The following is a 19,767-nucleotide window of genomic DNA, read 5'->3' as shown; positions in this document are numbered from 1 at the left end:
ACCAAAGTTAGAATTGTGAGATAAAACGTTGCAATTACCTTTTTAATTTTTTATTACATGGCGGAAACAAGCTACCACAGAATATATATATTTTTTTTTTTCTGCAATTTAAGTTATTTGGTGGAAAATCTATGTAGTACCTGAAATCTCTAGAAGGGTTACTGTTCTTTAAATAAAAAGATGGAAGACTCACAGAATCATCAAAGTCCATATAGTTGGAGAAGACTTTGACATTAGGATGGAAGACACCAGCTTGTCTGATCACTTCCTCTAACACATCCCCAATCCCAGCAGAGAAAATCAGCAGCGGAACAGACATCTGATGGAGATGATCAAAGAACTGCTTGTATCCATCCCTGACAAACACATGATCAATTTTATTACTGACATACATGTGTAATCATCTTCTAACGAGACACTCTTAGATATCATTGTCAAAATCAATGTAGTCTCTTACAGTTTGTGCATATAGAGGGCATGCATTTAGTATTAAGTAACTACTGATTACAATAATCATTTCTGTTAATTCAAGTTTGAGAAATCTATTTTCAGAGCTATTTTTTATTTGACTAGTCAAGAACTGTTAATCACAACACTTCCAAACGCTTGTTAGTGTTTCCCTTAATGGTCTGACCTCAGCATGGCTTCAGACTCTTTCACAGCTCGAACCAAATGATCCTTACTGATCTTCTGCTCCACAAGGAGCTCATGAGCTTTAGTCCACCTGCGCACACACACACACACACACACACACACACACACACACACACACACACACACACACACACACACACACACACACACACACACACACACTTACAGCTAAAAATAACAACTAACAATTAGTGTAAATACAAAACAGCAACGGAAAAAGTGCATAAAAAAAAATAAGAGAAAAAAGTAAAAGCAGCAAGCAAAAAGAAATTATATAAAAAAAAATTAATAATAAAAAAAATGTGACAGTACCACAGCTTTACTAAAAAAAAGACGAATGTTTGAGACTGACAACTGCATTTACTTACTGATGTGATTCTTGAAATGTCAGGTTCACACAGCAGCTTACAATAATGGCTTAAGTACTGTCTTTTTTTGTAATGTCAAATATGGCAATGTAAATAAAACTGGAAGATCACATTTGACAACAAAAGTCTAATCAAGATCAAGCCAAGTCACTGTTATTTACATATCACTTTATACAATACAGATTGTTTCAAAGCAGCTTTCAATGATGCAAACAGAGCTCTTCTTGATCTTCATGTAATGCAGCTCTAAAAAGAAAATAGTGTCATTGTTCAGCTGAAGTCAGTTTAGTGTTGATTCAGTTCCATTGTAATGATCATCAATTATTAAATTAGTTAATTTCATCTTGTGGCAAGCAGGGCGAGGCTGAGAGCCGTGGGAACAGAGCGATCTTGAGTCCCATAGAGGAGCTCTGGATGGATGAAAGGAAGAGTGATGACGGTGGAAAATGAGAGAGAACCAAGCCTGGGACATTTATGTTGTATTATGTTTCACTTTTGTTTTGCTGTTTGTTCATTCTATGATTAAAACTTCACGCTGATCGTTTGCCGGTTCCAGCCTCCTCATTTCCTGAGCTTTGAACTTTATTACACATCTATAAAGCAGTTCTGCGGACCTGTTTAGGTGCAGGTCCATCATCTGATCTGGATGCGGCACGGATACGGCTGACTACAGTAACTTTGGTATAAGGATGAGACAGACAGACTAATATGGCAGACTAAAATTTGGGGGTGATATTTGATGCTCATTTAACTTTTGATCCTCATGTCCAGAATACAATCAAAACTCTCAAACAGAAGACAGATGAAAAACCAGATAGACACACTTTCCAGACATTCCAGCTCTTTAAAATAATTTTGCCAGACACCAAAACTGCTTCTCTTTTTGTAGTTAGCAAGTATTTCAGACCAGGCGGGCCACATATCAGACTTCCACCGTTTGTAAAGTAGCTTTGCAGTGTTATGAGAAGCTAGCAACAGCAATATCTAGGTTAGTTAAAAAAAAAAAAAACACCAAAAAGAAACCTCCCCTGTTGTTGCTATCTTGTCGTGGTGGGGAGGCTTGTGTGCCTCCGTGACCCTGAAGACTATACTGGCGGGGGTTATACCCCTGGCAGGTACTACCAAGCCAGGCAGTTTTCAGGTTAGAGGCCAGTCTAAAAGCAGCATTGCCATCACCTATTGGCAGTAGGATGATTGGATGAAGATTGGGCCGATGTATTTGTCATACATATGAATGGTGTTTCTGCCTATGCAAATATTCAATAAGTGTGGCGCTCATGTGCATATTCAAATTCATTTCAAAAGAAACTTGTAATACACAAAAAGTTACTTTTCATGTATACTTTTACTATGTAAAGTTTTATTGTGGTAGGTGTAAAGGAAATAATTATGCCTATTTGGGTGTATTTTGGGCATATTCGATTAGTGTATAGCTCATTTGCATATTAAAATTCATTTTCAAAGAAACTTGTAATACAATTTTTTTTACTTTTCATGGGTACTAACATTGTGTAAAGTTTCATTTTGATAGGAGTAAAGGAAAAAAAAAAATAGCCCTATTGGGGTGTACTGTTGGCTGGCCTTATTGGCACACATCTCGGATTGATGAGAATTTAACATATTTCCTCAACTAGGATTTCTTAGGACTTTTAGTATGTTGTTCTGAACACCTCATAGAAAAGATCTAAGCTGCAAAAAAATATTTTACAATTAGTCTGTCGTAAAACGCTACTTTGCCTGGACTAATGTACAGCATAGCCAACATACAGATGCATTCACTATATTTGTTTTCATAGGTTTTAAATTATACATTGTTTGTAGGACAGCATTGGGCAGAATATGTAAAAAAAAAAAAAAAAAGGATAAAAATGTATTCTTAATTGAACAAATACTTTTAGGGCCCTATCTTGCACCCAGCGCAACTGACATTGTACACTGACGCATGTATCATTCCTTCCTATTTTGCACCCGATGCACAGCGGACTTTTCCCTCCACAGACGGTCGGTAAATTAGGGAATGAACTTGAACTGGCAGTTCAGCGAAAAGAGGCGGCGTGTTCCGGCGCAAACGTTCCCTGGTGCTATTTTGCAGTTCCAGAAAACAATTCTGCCACAGACCAGGAAAAACCTAGTCAAAAGTCAGAGGCGCATTATTTAGATGCTATTTTAAGGGCGCATGCTTGGCCATAATGTAGCGTGTGCACAACGCGCATACACTTTGCTTCTCACATCTACACAGACGCAGCAGTTAGTTTTTTGTGCAAACCATACATAATTACAAGGAAAAATATTCCACATGAGGAAAATCATTGTGGTGTCCATGAAGATGTGAAAAAATAGGCATAAATCTAGCTTACACATTTACCCAAATGATTATACGCCTGTTTAACCGAAGCTTATTTGGGTGGGTTTCTCCCATCCCCATAAAATGTCACTTCTCTGTCTTTTATGGCCCTGATGAGAACTGCTCCTGGCAAATCCGTCATTATAATAGAAATCCGCCATGTAACAAGCGCGCCTGCTTTTAAAGGGAATGTGAGATGATGCTCTGATTGGTTTATTTCACGTTACGCCCAAACCACACCTATGAGTAATGTAGCTACTTCAGACTAACCCATTTTAGATTTGTTTCGGGATCCACCCACAAAATTACTTGCGTTTCGCGTTTGATACTTGCGTTTCAGATCGTTAAAATAGGGCCCTTAATGTATAACAATGTTTCATCCGACACATCGACATATTAATCTATTATCAAAATTATAGTTGCAGCCCTAGATATGACACATCTTAATTTACTGCCACAAATTGCTAATGGTCAGATGAGTATGATTTAAACCATGACAATGCAATTCCACTAATGGCAACATCATTTTCAAGTCTATTAAAAACAGAGGTGGGTAGTAACGAAGTACATTTACTTCGTTACATTTACTTGAGTATTTTTTTGGAAAAATTTTACTTTTAAGAGTAGATTTGAATGTGGGTACTTTAACTTGAGTACATTTCTAATGAAAAAAATTTACTTTTACTTCGTTACGTTGGGCGACGTTCCTCTCATTACTTTATTTTAATGCAATATGTGTTGTTAAATGCGTAGTTTATTCCAAGCGCGATGTATCTTTTTTCTGGGCTTGAGCGATGCTCAATTCACAAATGAATCACTATTTTGAGTCGATTCTGTTCAAAGACTTCATCAAACAAGTTGGCAGATCTGTCTAAATCAGTTCGCGAATCAGTTTGAATGATCTGTTCAGTTTCCTGCACTCACTAAATCGTCTGAAGCGCTTTCAATTCACACTCGACTTGGAGTCGAAACAGGAAGATTTAAGAACAATAAGAGCGTTGGATGAAGTGGCTGTGGACCTACAGTAGCCTACAGTCAAGTGAGAGCAAATCTTCAAATGCATCATATTTTTGCCAGCGATGAAGGTCTTTATTTTTATGTCTGTGAATGAATGATTCCACAGGACGATATATTCGATTTCATTTCACTCAGGTAATACATTTTCCAACCAAGCAGATTATTACGCCACGATAGCAGCATTACTAGAAAGTATGACATTACCTGTTTTTTGGACATATACATTAATTTATACATTAAATAAGCTACCATTGTTCACAGTTTATGAACACACGCCATCCCGCGGTAGTTTGTGTGTATTGTTGTGAAGTCTTGAACTCGACTTGAAAACGAATGCCTTTGCCTGCTGTAGACACAGTTAACGTTAACCAGTTTAAACATGCTTGCAGAAATATACATTTGATTATATTTTGGAGAACAGACAGAAGAAGATCCGTCGATGTACTTTTGTTTGTTTTTTTTGTGTTCAGATGTTCAGTAGCAGTCATGAGCTCGAGTACATGTGAAGAGTTTTAACTATTCTGTGTCAATTACATGCCTTTGAATGCAACACTCTGCAGAATGCAGATTCACTTTATTTCGACATTGTCTAATAATCCAAATGTAGTTGTATAATTTACTATTATACAAACAAAAGGACAGGCAATGATTTTCGGGCTACAGATGTTTTTGTTGCAAAGACAGCCTATCTACTTATGATAATAATAGTCATTTAAATAAAAAAAAATCTAAATAATATAATTTTATATATATGACGACTTCAGATGCAAAAGCCTCTAAGTACCATCTGAAATTTTCTTCTAAAAGAGCATTTTTATGAAGCTTGTATGTTTATGTTCAGTTATTTCACTTAAATGGCAATGAAAAGTACCTATTAATTGTCATTAAAGTGAAATTACTGAACTTAAATATACGAGCTTGATAAAAATGCTTGTTTTAGAAGAAAGTTTAAGATGGCACTCAGAGGCTTGCATCTGAAGTCTTCATATATATATATATATTTACATTTATTCATTTAGCTGACGCTTTTATCCAAAGCGACTTACAATTGCTAATTATGTCAGAGGTCGCACGCCTCTGGAGCAACTAGGGGTTAAGTGTCTTGCTCAGGGACACATTGGTGTCTCACAGTGGATTCGAACCCGGGTCTCTCACACCAAAGGCATTGTATCCATTGCGCCACCACCACCCCCATTATGTATATATATATAAGTATACATACATATATATATATATATATGTCAAAGTATGTCATACTTTCTAGTAATGCTGCTATCGTGGCGTAATAATCTGCTTGGTTGGAAAATGTATTACCTGAGTGAAATGAAATCGAATATATCGTCCTGTGGAATCATTCATTCACAGACATAAAAATAAAGACCTTCATCGCTGGCAAAAATATGATGCATTTGAAGATTTGCTCTCACTTGACTGTAGGCTACTGTAGGTCCACAGCCACTTCATCCAACGCTCTTATTGTTCTTAAATCTTCCTGTTTCGACTCCAAGTCGAGTGTGAATTGAAAGCGCTTCAGACGATTTAGTGAGAGCAGGAAACTGAACAGATCATTCAAACTGATTCGCGAACTGATTTAGACAGATCTGCCAACTTGTTTGATGAAGTCTTTGAACAGAATCGACTCAAAAGAGTGATTCATTTGTGAATTGAGCATCGCTCAAGCCCAGAAAAAAGATACATCGCGCTTGGAATAAACTACGCATTTAACAACACATATTGCATTAAAATAAAGTAACGAGAGGAACGTCGCCCAACGTAACGTAACGTTTTATTTAAACTAGTTACTTCGGATCATATAGGCTTTTATATATATATATATATATATATATATAAAAGCCTATATGATCCGAAGTAACTAGTAACTAGCTACTTGAGTAGTTTTTTTCATTGGATACTTTTTTACTCTTACTCAAGTAACTATTAAGATTATTACTTTTACTTTGAGTAAATATTTCTATAAGTACTTGTACTTTTACTTGAGTACAGTTTTTGGATACTCTACCCACCTCTGATTAAAAAGAATGTTAGGGTCGATAGTACCAAACGCAGTACAAATGCAAATAGACTCATTTAAAGTAATGTAACTGTCTGGTTTTAGCCAGGTTTCTGTCAAACACAGCACATCTCGGTTATGATCTGTAATTAAATAATTAAAAATAAGTGCTTTTATAGAAAGGGATCTGATATTCAGCAAACTGAGTTTTATCATTTGTTCATCTTGGAGCATATTACAGAAAGATCCTAACTTTAGAATCCTATCTTATCTGTTTGGTAACCATGGCAATTTCAGTTAGAACCTCATTTAGGACAAAAGCTATTACATAATTACATTTCTTAAGTACATTATCTTATCTTAAAAAATAGTTTAGCAACCAAATGTTGGTGCTGCGACTAACGATTCATGCCAAATGAGAGGTACGTGAACCCACTGCAGGGCTCAGTTTCGATTTTAAAAAGGCCCAAGTTTGTTATAGGCTTGGCATTTAAAATAAATTTTGTTTGTAATGAATGGCACTATAATTTATTTTTATTTTATACATACATATATACATATTATATATATATATATATATATACACATATTATATATATATATATATATATATATATATATATATATATATATATATATATATATATATATATATATATATATAATGTGTATATATATATATACACACACATCAAGTATTTAACAACAATATTACAACTGCCGAAGAGCAGGTCATCTGCCGTAAAACAAGCAGAGCTAAAGAATACAAAAGCCAGTAGCACCTCCTAGTGGAGCTTACTGCAATAATCATTTAAATCACATCACATCTCCCCTCTTAAGTAAATTCCAATAAGCAGTATTACATTTCTATTAATTTTGTTTTAACAGCCAATTAAGCATTTATACCAAATATCGTAAGTACCTTTATCTCTTAGCTGTCTGTCAATATATTCAGATAAGCAAAGTCTTGAACAAAATACTTTTTTTTTACTTTTAGCAATTTAACTGTCACTGTAACTTCCATAATAATATCAGAACAAGAAGTCAGTACCGTAACACAATACACGACCAGTAAAGGACATTTTCATCTTAAACATAGTCCTTAAACCTGGCAGGTGGTCTAATAGCTCTCCCGGCTAAGGTTCTCTTTGGAGAGGCGCCCGAACTCGGGGAAATAGTTGGAGCACAGGACACAGGTGAACTAGTAGCAGTGAGAGGGATGTCTGTGTCACCTTGGGTGGCAAAGTCATAGTCATCATTATTAGTCTCTTGTCCAGCACTTTCAGATACTGGCTCAGGCACTTCTTGCAAATGCCTCCTGTTCCTGCGGGCAACAGTCCCTTGGTCGGTTTGAATTAGATAGGACCTGGGCTCTTGAGCTTTCGCGATAACTTTTGCTGGGGTTTTCCAGCCCTTCTCCCCATCCAGTTTGACATTAACCCTCTGGAGTCTGAGCGGTTTTTTGGGCCCTGGGGGTGTTCTGACATGCTCTGACATTTGTGCTTTTTTCAGTTGCTTATAAACATATTAATGGCAAAGGTGTAAATTCACTCTATATAGCACAAACAGGACTACAATAATATGTGAGCCACATGTATGTACATGTTTTCATTTTTGAGAGAATAATGTTTATGCGTGGTTATCGAAAAAACTAAAAATTAAAGTTTTTGAAATAAGGCCACAAAACACATACTAAATATGTGGCAATACGACTTTTGACTAATGGATGTCGTCGCCTATAGTTTTTTCCTTCAAAATTATGTGAAAATAGTCTTGCTTTATCATTCACATAAAACCATACATTGATTTAAATTGATGTAAATCAGGTTTTGCTTGGAAAGCCAATATGCGAGGGGGGCGTGAACGAGGAGTGGTTTACACCTTAGAATTCAATGTCCCACCCACTCTGCATAATGATGAGCCATTCACTCAGGTGTGACACTGACTGAGCCACAATGCAAGGACAAAAGATATATTTAGAAGAAGACTTACATTGACCATTTAAGATTTTGCTTACATCTATCTTGTAAATATGTTTTGCTATTTTATTAAAACGGTTACAATTACAACAATAATTACAATTTCAACAATATTTCAAGTGTACTCTTTCTTTGTAAAAAAAATTATTATAGGCCTACATTTTATCTATGTATTCATTAGTTTGAATATAGCCAACATTGGAACAGCTAACATCTTAGTTGATGACTTTATTTTTGACAAAAATAGTATTTTATATATAGAAATTGCTAAACAAAAGCTTATTTGATGTGGCAGTATATTCTACAGTAAAAACTGTACCCAAATCTACTAAACAAAATGTTGTCTTTCATATTTCGTCTGACTGTAACGTTTTTACTCATCTCAGTATAGCAATACAGTTTGCTAAAACATCATCATTCATTCACACACGCGATTTAAATTTAAACTGTCTTTGCCAGCTGTGGTAAACAGCGCGCATCTCTGCCGTTTATTCATTCATAAACAGAAACCCACGTGAGAAGGAAAAAACTTACTAGTATTCCTCAGCTCGCTCCTCGATATACCTGCACTTCTGAGGGACATTTTCCATTAGTATTATTCCTCACAGCGCTGCAAGACGGTGTAAACAATGATCTAAATAAACTTGTGTGTTTTCTCGAGCTGATGGGGGCGTTCACAGGATTGCCTCAGCCATTTGCGTTTGAATAGCGCGCGCTCTCTGTGGGCGGAGTCACATTACATCTGAATTAGATGTAATGAGGTCGACTGGAATCGCTCTCTTTTAATACAGATTTCACAAGATGAGAATATTTGTTTTTTATATAAATTACTTCATTTAAAAGAAGAGAATTCAAGCTTCATGCCTGTGTGTCTGTATGCCTGTTTGACTGAGTATTCGCTGAGTTATTGTTCATTTTCGGACGCGTTTCAGAATGGACTTCACTGGCAGAGAGAAGGCAGAACTCGCTTCGTGTTTATTTTTCTTTATTTGGCAAAAAGCACAACACTTTGTTTTTATTGTGAGTATACACAAAAATAATACACATTTAACAGAATCGATTGATGTATGAAACTCCTATGGAAAATCAAAGTCAACAGAGTATTTATGAGTTTCTTTTACACTAATAAAAAAAAAGCGAGCTGGTATCGCCGGCGATACCGTAGACCTCAGGGGGTTAACCCTCTGACCAGGCTGCAGTGTAGGCAGAGGTCGGGTTGAGTGACGCTTGTTGTAGAAGAAGCGGTAGGCAGCTTTGGATTGTTGGTCCTTAAATCTTACCGCCTGATGGTCAACTGCAGTCGGGCTCAGCTGCTGTGGCAACACAGGAACTGTGGTTCTGATTTCTCGTCCGATCATCAGTTGAGCTGGGCTCTGGCCTGTTGCGGTGATAGTTGTAGCTCTGTAACTCAACAAGGCTAGTTGTGGATCCGGTTGTCGAAGGATTCTCTTTGCGATGGCTACACTCCTCTCAGCAGCTCCATTCGCTTGAGGGTAGTGAGGGCTTGACGTCGTGTGCTCAAAGTTGTACTCCTCACTGAACTGGCGAAAGTCCGCTGAAGCGAATTGAGGGCCATTATCTGTAACTAGCTCAAACGGGATCCCCCACCTGGCGAACATGCACTTCAGGCGAGTGATGACTTGGTTGCTGCTTGTGGAAGGTAAGTGAGAAATCTCAATGTAGCGTGAGTAATAGTCTGTTGCTACCAAATACTGTTTACCTTCAAGTTCAAATAAATCAGCGGCTATCTTCTGCCAAGCTCCTATTGGCAGTGGTGTGGTGATCAGTGGCTCTTTTCTTTGAGTTGGTTTATCTTGATGCAAAACTCACATGCTTTTACAAGCTCAGCAATGTCTCTCCCGACACCTGGCCACCACACTGAAATGTTAGCCCTTTTCCGGCACTTCGTGAGTCCCTGATGACCCGCATGTATTTGTGACAGCACAGTCTTTTGCATTGAAAGAGGAACAACAATGCGGTCAATCATGCAGCAAGAGTCCATTGACTTCAGACAGGTGAGCTCTAGCGGCGTGATACTTGAGCAGGTTGTGTGGCAGGCGGGACAAATCTGAGGGCCAGCCATTACTTGTGTAACGAATCACCGTTTGAAGAATGTTATCGTTGCTTGTGCCTTCTCTCATTGCATTAAGTCTGTCTTTGGTGATTGGTCTAGTTCCAATCACTGCCTGAACATAAGCTTTGACATCATGCTCTGTGTCTGACACAGTACCGCCCTGCAGGGGGTTGCGAGACAGGGTGTCAGCAACAACGAGCTGTTTTCCAGGTACGTGAACAGCTTCTGCGTTAAACTTCATTAGACACATCAATAACCTCTGACACCTAACAGGTGCTTTATCCAGGCCATAACTGTTGATAAGTGGAACCAGAGGTTTGTGGTCGGTCTCAAGCACGAACCTGTCCATACCTTGTAAGTACCTCCCGAAGCGCTCGCATGCCCGCACACTGGCAAGGCATTCCTTCTCTATCTGGGAGTACCTACGCTCAGTCTCTGTCAGTGTCCTCGAACAAAAGGCGACTGGTCGGAGTCCGTCACTGTGTTCTTGGTAGAGTGCGCCCCCTAGGCCATAACTACTTGCATCTGCGCTTACCACTGTTGGCTTTGTTGTGTCATAATATGCCAGTACGGGTGCTGAGGTTAGCATGCCTTTTACCTTTTTGAAGGCTTCCTCTTGTGCTTCTCCCCATGTCCACACTGTGTCGCTCTTCAATAGGCTGTTTATAGGGTGCATGACGGTGGAGAGATCAGGAAGGAATTTTCCCAAGTAGTTTATCATTCCAATCCTTTGACGCAGTTCCGTTATGTTCGTTGGGCTGGGAAGTTCCGCAATGGCTCTGACTTTCTCAGTGTCCGGTTTAATGCCATTCTTCCCAATGATGTGTCCAAAATAGTGAATCTCAGGTTTCCTGAATTGACATTTGTCCTTGTTTAGTTTCAGTCCTGAAGCTTTAATTGTTTTCATCACAGCTTGTAGGTTCTGGTCGTGGTCTTCCTTGTCCTTGCCAAAGATCAGAATGTCATCCATGACAACTTCTGTGCCGGTGTGATCTCTCAGAAGTGAGCTCATTTTCTGCTGAAATATTTCCGGTGCAGATGTAATGCCGAAAGGAAGGCGACGGAAACAGAAGCGGCCCACTGGAGTAATAAAGGTTGTAAGTTTCCTGCTGCTCTCCTCAAGTGGGATCTGCCAAAACCCACTTGATGCGTCCACCGTGGAGAACACTGTTGCCCCTGACAGTTTTGGTGCAATATCCTCTAGCGTGGGCAGGATGAACCTTTCTCTTTTCACTGCTTTATTCAGTTTGGTAAGATCCACACAGATCCGAGGTTTCTTGTTCTTTTTAATCACTGGCACCATAGGAGCACACCAGTCTGTGGCTTCCTTTACTTCTTCTATGATGCCAAGAGACTGCATTCGCTTCAGTTCCTCCTCCACTTGAGGTAGGATTGGAAATGGGATGCGCCGTGGGGTTACAATGCTGTATGGCTTGGCGTCCGGCCTAAGCTCTATTTTGACTGGCTCACAATTTAACAGTCCAATGTTCCCAAATACATCATCGTATGACTCGAGTCCATTTACTCTGCGCACTAGTCCCATTTTGATTGCAGTTTTCCGTCCAAGTAAGTTTGTTGTGAAGGGGCCTGACATAACATAAATCCAAAATGGGAAAGTCTCTCCATGTTTTTCACAGTGTGTCATAAACTTGCCTTTACACACGAGCTTTCCACCTGGGCTTGTGAAGGCTGATTTTGTCATCACCAGGAGAGGGCGCTGTTGCAGGGATGAATATGTTTCCTCGGGAATCACCGTTACATCTGCGCCTGTATCAATCCGGAACGTAACAGTTGTGCCATTGATTTGTAGGTCTTCATACCATTTGTCCTCATCACATTCACTGCCATCCGCAACAGCCCCGAGAAACCATGCACTGCCCTCATCACTGTCACCGTCAGTAGTTTCAATTGCATTCACATTCTTAGTTTTGCACAGTGCTTCAAAATGTCCCGTTTTATTGCATTTGCGACAGCGTTTACCTGTAGCTGGACATGCACCGTAATCATGCTGTCTCCCACATCTTGTGCACATTTTCCTTGCTTGATGTGTCACGTTCTTGTATTGTTCATCTTTGTTTTTGGCATACCTTTTGTCGTACTGCCTAGGCTGCTTGTACTTGCGTCCATTAACGGCACCCACCTCAACATTTGTTGCTCTTGCGCTGGCGTTTTGTGCTTTAATAAGCTCTGACTGTCGCGCAATACTGATTGCCTTCTCCAATGTCAAGTCCGTTTCGAGTTGTAACTTTGCGACACTTCTCCATCTGCGATGCCTATTACAATGCGATCCCTTATCTGTTCATCTTTAGTTGCTCCGAAATCGCAGTGCTCTGCAAGCTTATAAAGCTCTCTGACAAACGCCTCCACGCTCTCCCCATGGAGCTGTGAGCGTCTATGGAAACAGGCACGTTCATGTATCGTATTCCGCTTTGGCACAAAATGTTCGTCAAACTTTTTCAAAACCTCTTCATAATAGTGCTGCACATCATCCGGAAATGTAAAGGTGCTAAAGACCTAAGACCTAATAAGATGCAACTTATTTGTGTTTTTTCTCTCAACAACACAAGTTTGACCAGGTTCGACTAACCAGTGTGACTAATTTTCTGGAAAATACGGTAAACAGGCCTAATAAAATTGAGTTGTAGCCTATTGTTAAAAAGTAGATTTACAATGGCGACCGTTTCCACCGAAGCATATTATGTTCATTACTCTCACCCACATTAACTGGGTTTGATTACAGTTATAATTGTGAGGGGGTCCTTGGAAAATGTTCTACTCTGTAAGGGGTCCCTGACTCAAAAAAGGTTTGAAACCCCCTAGAGCTTTTCTCTAAATTATTTGTGAGAATCAACTTTGATAACAAAAAAGAATAACAACAACACAAACTCTTGTAACAGGTTATAACCCATATACACATCTTTATAATAATTTAGGCTAGAGTTATACAAATAAGAGTACTTTCTAACCTCCTCACACAATCTCTCATCCACTTAGCCATCCACTGTTGTAGCTTGCACATGCTTGTCTCTTCTGTTTGAGTTTTTCTTTGACTACCTTATTATTTAACACACTGTTGCCACCTTGTGGACAAAATTAGTGCAAAAAGAAATCAATGTGCATGTGTAACCAGCACGTACAGAGTACGTATTATACATACATATTATTTATTCAAATTCTTATACAAACAACATAATTTGTAATAAAAAAATTGTATAAACATGACTTTTTTTTTTTTTTTTACTAGATGTCTCCCCATAGATGTGGCCAATATGTTGAAAAATGAAAATCACAGGCACTCTTGTTTGTTGTTGAGAGCTTAGCTGTGTAATGAGTAGATGTGTCTTACCATTCAACCATTAGTGGTAACTTCTCTTCCACGGAGCATGTGGAATCGATCTCTATAGGGTAGTATATGTCCAGAAGATTCTGCAGCTGTAAAAAAAAACAAAAAAACAAAAACAAAACATTTATACAAATATTTCTGTTAAAAAAATATGAACAGAAATATAACAGACTAGATAAAACTTTGATGTCAAGAAATAGCAGTGTTCTGTTTTCTGCACACCATATAATGTGTCAAAGATAAATATTGCATATATACTGTATATAAATACAGTGCAAATACACAATAAACAACAATAAAAAAAATGTACAAGACAATAAATATTCTCGAAAAACAGATACACTGAATATGGACTGTAAATTGTAATCATGTAGATTACAGATGGCAGAAGGGTGAACAGTCCATGAAAGGGGTGAGAAGGCTGGTCAACTTCTTCTCCAGCCTGGTCAAGAAGGCTCACCAGCGCCTTTTCTTCCTGAGGACACTGAGGAAGAATCAGCTTTCCTCCACTATCCTGGTGAACTTCTATCGCTGTGCAATAGAAAGCATCCTGACCAACTGTGCTACAGTGTGGTATGGGAGCTGTTCTGTTGCAGAGCGCAAGGCACTGCAGCGGGTGGTGAAAACTGCCCAGCGCATCACTGGGACTCCATTACCTGCCATCGAGCACATCCAGAGGAAACGCTGTCTGCATCGAGCTCGCAGCATCCTTAAGGACTCCTCTCACCCAGCCCACAGACTGTTTTCTCTCCTGCCCTCCGGCAGGCGTTTCAGGTGCCTACGGACCAGGACCAGCAGACTAAAGAACAGTTTTTTCCCCAGAGCTGTCTCTTTATTAAACTCTAACCCTCATTGATCCCACTCCACTCATATACTGATTGACTCTCCTCTCCCTCCTCACACCTGCCTCCATTTTGTTATTTGCAATACTATAATGTTCATTTGCACTGCTGACTGTTATTATAGTAACAACTGTTTACATATGCATCTTGCACTACTACCTTGACTGGAATATGCTCAATTTGCACTGCCGACTGTTTATTTACAGTACCGACTGTTTACATATACATTTGCAATACCGTACTTTAACTGTAATATGCAATTACTTTCCACTGCACTTTCACTCGGATAGCTTCTGTCCAAACTTTATTTGCACTACTTTAAATCCATTGTTATACTGCTCATTTTTAGCCTAACGTATACATATATCTATTTGTAAAATTCTGTTTATAGTAATAGCCAGAGGTGTGGACTCGAGTCATGTGACTTGGACTCGAGTCAGACTCGAGTCATGAATTTAATGACTTCAGACTCGACTCGACAAAATGTACAAAGACTTGCAACTCGACTTGGACTTTAACATCAATGACTCGTGACTTAACTTGGACTTGCGCCTTTTGACTCGAGAAGACTTGCTACTTCCCATGAAAACGGGGGAAAAAAATTTCACACGGCCGCGCCGCTCTCAGTTTATCTGCATCTGTGGAAAAAATGTGCACCACCTGTATGCATGCAGAGAGCGCGCGCGCTGCCTGTACGACATCCAATCACTGTAGTCCCACGTTGTTTTGATTTCGACAGCATCTAGCAGGCACATTGCAAGACAACCATGAATGAAGCGCAACAAGCAACAACGCATGCTACGAATTTGAACGAATGCTAAGCACCTTATCGGATGTACCGTAACTTACTAGCTGACATAGCTGCCAACTCTCACGCATTCACCGTGAGACACACGCAATTGACACTTTTCACACGCTCTCACGCACAGAAAAATCGCGAGGCAAAGAGGACACGGAGATCGACAGACTAGACAGAGCAGGTTACTTATGATATAAAAAAAATCTCAGCTCTCAGATTCTGTCAATTTTATTATGAAATTCAGACAATAAATACCGTTTTGGCGCTTGTAAATGTGACACGACAGATCCCTAGCGGCACATGAACCGATCATCTCTAGCTGATAGTAAATAACGTTAAACACGAATGAACACTGTTGAAAGAGTACAACTTACCGAAATGTATTTTCCTCGTTCATAATATCGACCCATCAATCAAAGGGGTCAATAAAACAGTTGGAGAACAATTATGTCACATAACATTTACCTCAGGAAAGCCATTTAATGACCATAATAGGCTATTGCACGTTAGTTGGCTAGAAAAAAAGAGCTATAGAGAGTATTTTGCTAAATATGTGTACTATATTGCATGTTTATTATATTTTTACTTATATCATTAAATAAAGTTGTAATATAAAAAATATTTTTAACCTGCCAGCTGATAGGGCTCTCTGTATGTTTACAGCATTAGGTGAGTTGTTTTTTTCTTGAGAAAAATTAATGCCTATATTGTGTAGCCTACCTAATATTTATCCAAATGAGTCAATATTAAATCAAATCACAATAATTGAATTGAACTAAAATAATAATAAAAAAGCGTAGCTTACAAGAAATTGAACCATGTAAACATTGTAACATGTTGTCACTAAACCTAATAAAATTCAGTTTAGTTACTAAAATGTTTTGACAATCACAATACACTTATTGTGATGCAAAAATTACATCACAATTATTAATAATTGCATCACAATGCCACCCCCCCCCCTGTTTTTTATGTATTTTATGTATATAATTTTCTGGTTTTTACTGTATTTGATTAATGTCATTGTATAAAAAGAGGTTTAAATAAATACAAATCTTACAGACATACATGATTTGTATACATTTTATTTCTGTGGTAAGAGGACTTGAAATGACTCGAAACTAAAATCGTAGGACTTTGGACTCGACTTGAGACTTGTTGGCTTTGACTTTTGACTCGACTCGGGACTTGCCTCATCTTTGACTCGACTTGACTTGGGACTCGAGGGCAAAGACTTGAGACTTACTTGTGACTTGCATAACAATGACTTTGTCCCACCTCTGGTAATAGCCATCTGTATATTATGCTCACATTCTGTTTATAGTAACAGCCATCTGTATATATATTCATAGTACATATCTATCTGTAAAATTCTGTTTATAGTAACAGCCATCTGTATATTATATTCAGTACATATCTAGCTGTAAATTCTGTTCACAGTAATAGTTATCTGTATATTATATTCATAGGACAAATCTACCTGTAAATTTTTGTTTATAATAGTATTCAACTCTATATTTATTCAGTACATATCCATGTTCTGCACTTATGGAACCACTGTATATCCTGCACTTGCTGCTATTGCACTTCTGGTTAGACCTAAACTGCATTTCGTTGCCTTGTACCTGTACTTGTGTAATGACAATAAAGTTGAATCTAATCTAATCTAAAAGGGGTCGTCTGCAAATATGGATGGCTCTGTGGATGCAGCGGTTGTTGAATGAGGTATCTATAGTGGGTAAAGAGATCATGATGATCTTTTCCGCTGTCCTCACAATCCGCTGTAGAGTCTTGCGGTCAGAGGCTGTGCAGTTCCCGTACCACACAGTAAAACAGCTGGTCAGGATGCTCTCTATCAACCCTCTGTAGAAGGAGGTGAGAATGGGAGGAGAAAGTTTGGCTCTCTTCAGCCTCCGCATAAAGTAGACACGCTGCTGGGCCTTCTTGACTAGGCAGGTGGAGTTAAAAGTTCAGGAGAGGTCCTCTGTCATATGCACATCAAGAAACTTGGAGCTTTTGACTCTTTCCACATTTGTTCCATTGATGTGATCTGGTCTCATTGACTTCCATAGTAGGCTATGTTTTTTTTCCTACTATGGAAGTCAATGAGACCAGAAACTGTCTGGTTACTGATATTCTTCTAAATATCTTCCTTTCTGTTCAACAGAAGAAAGAAATTCATACAGGTTTGAAACAACATGAGGGTGAGTATATGATGGCAGAATTTTTATTTTAAAGTGGAGTATCCCTGAGTGACATATAGGCTACTGTAATCGGCATGGTCATGATTGCATGATCCTCATAAAAAAATATGATAGCCTAAAAAAACTGCTTTAAAAAAAAACTGCTTTACAACATTGGGGTCTTAAGTGGCTTGGAATGCCACACAAAAACCTAAAACTGTTTTTTAAACCTAAAAGCACCAGGTAAACTCCGAATGACACGACAGACAGCACTTTCCATCAAGTTCTCCGCATCTCCAAAGGAAAGAGCCACTCACAAATAATCTTAGGGCAATGCAAACAGTTTGTGCTGTAGTTAAAGCCCGACTCCGACAAGTTGAAAATAAATGTGCTTTTCCAACAAATTAATAATGTAAACGACAATCTCACGAGTCACGAGAAAAAAAAATATATATCAGAAAGTGCACTATCGCGCTGCGCTGGACTTCCCGTATCAGCTCCGCTTATGAGCCGCAGTCTAATCCTGTTTACATGAAATAAGCCTGCTCCCGAGCAGGTTTAAGCTTACGGACCTGTTGCTATGACAGCAAGTCCAGGATGAGATTCGAAGAACCAAACAATCCAAGATCATGCCAAATCGTCAACAATCAAATCCAGCTAACTGAGTTAGCGATGTACGAAGAACGGGCCCCTGGTGGCGAGGGAGATGGCGTGCAGGTGTGTGTGAATCAGTATTTTGGTTAGACTGTGCGCTGCGATTGGCTGGGTGTAGAGCCTGGCAGGTCTTTGGCAATAGTCTTCACTGTATAAATTAAATATAGATTTATCCTTATTAAAGTTACAAAAGTTATTCAGACAAGAGCCATGAATTATATTTTTTCTTTGTACTTTGTTGTTTTCCACAGGTGTATGTGCAATTGTTTATAGTTCATTAAAAAAGTATGAAAAACATTTTTAAACCCTTTCCAATAAAGATCTTTAAAACTTATTTGGATATTACATAAAATTATCTTTAAAAATACAGTATCCTGGAAAAGGGACATTTCTTTTTTGCTGAAAATGACCCTTCTCTACCTTTTCTTAGGTAAATGTCTTTCAGATTTTCTAAGAGGTATGTAAACTACTTTCAACTGAACAAACTCATCCTTCAGTTACATTGATTATGTGGTTAATCCTCATTGTTGTAATAATACTCTAGATCTAATATTATCACATGGAATCAATGTTGATGCCGTTGAAATTCTACAGCAGAGCGATGACATCTCAGATCATTATCTAGTACCATAGTACTGAGACAGCTCTTATTAGAGTCACAAATGATTTGCTCTTATCATCCGATCCTGGTTGTATCTCTCTATAAGTGTTACTTGATCTTAGTGCTGCATTTTATACTATTGACTACAACATTCTTTTAAATAGACTCGAAAATTATGTTGGCATTAGTAGAATTGCATTAGCATGGTTTAAATCATACTTATCTGACCGTTATCAGTTTCTAGCAGTAAATGAAGAGAAGTCTTATCGATCAAAAGTTCAGTATGGCGTACCACAAGGCTCCTTACAAGGACCATTTCTGTTCAGTCTGTACATGCTACCCTTAGAAGATATCATTAGGAAGCATGGCATTAGTTTACACTGGTATGCTGATGATACTCGGCTCTATATTTCTTCACGCCCTGACGAAACTTACCAATTCACAAAATTAACGGAATGCATAGCTGATATGAAAAACTGGATGACTAGTAATTTCCTACTACTTAATTCTGAAAAAAACAGAGATTCAAATTTTTGGACAAAAAACGTCCTCACATAATAACCTAGAATACTGTCTAACACTTGATGGCTGCTCTGTCAAGTCTTCGTCGTCGGTTAGGAACCTGGGTGTGCTCTTTGATACCAATCTTTCATTTGAAAGTCACATGTCTAGTATCTGTAAAACTGCATTTTTCCATCTTAAAAATATATCTAAATTATGTCATATGCTCTCAATAACTAATGCGGAACAATTAGTTCATGCGTTCATGACATCAAGGCTAGATTATTGTAATGCTATAATGGGTGGTTGCCCTGCATGCTTAATAAATTAAATAAATAATAAACTACAGCTGGTCCAAAATGCAGCAGCTAGAGTTCTTACCAGAACCAGGAAGTAT

At 38.4% G+C, this 19,767-nt stretch overlaps 1 protein-coding gene across 3 annotated transcripts in view; it reads right to left on the bottom strand.

Moving 5' to 3' along the window:
* The window catches only part of LOC309511529 (cytosolic 5'-nucleotidase 3-like), a 169,919-nt gene that overhangs the window by 42,168 nt on the left and 107,984 nt on the right, over window positions 1-19,767 (bottom strand). For 2 of the 3 annotated variants that reach the window (XM_082186796.1, XM_082186794.1), the window contains 3 exons: window positions 13,794-13,879; window positions 635-724; window positions 194-356 (listed from right to left, as the gene is read on the bottom strand). In XM_082186796.1, coding sequence (XP_082042922.1) covers window positions 194-356; window positions 635-724; window positions 13,794-13,879 — 339 coding nt within the window. The remainder of the gene's footprint in view (window positions 1-193; window positions 357-634; window positions 725-13,793; window positions 13,880-19,767) is intronic. The other variant, XM_082186795.1, reaches the window with a different exon arrangement.

Source organism: Leuciscus leuciscus (genome assembly GCF_965113295.1).
Source record: "Leuciscus leuciscus genome assembly, chromosome: 12".
In the NCBI taxonomy this organism is placed as follows: Eukaryota; Metazoa; Chordata; class Actinopteri; order Cypriniformes; family Leuciscidae; genus Leuciscus; species Leuciscus leuciscus.
This window is presented reverse-complemented; position numbering and strand designations above follow the sequence as displayed.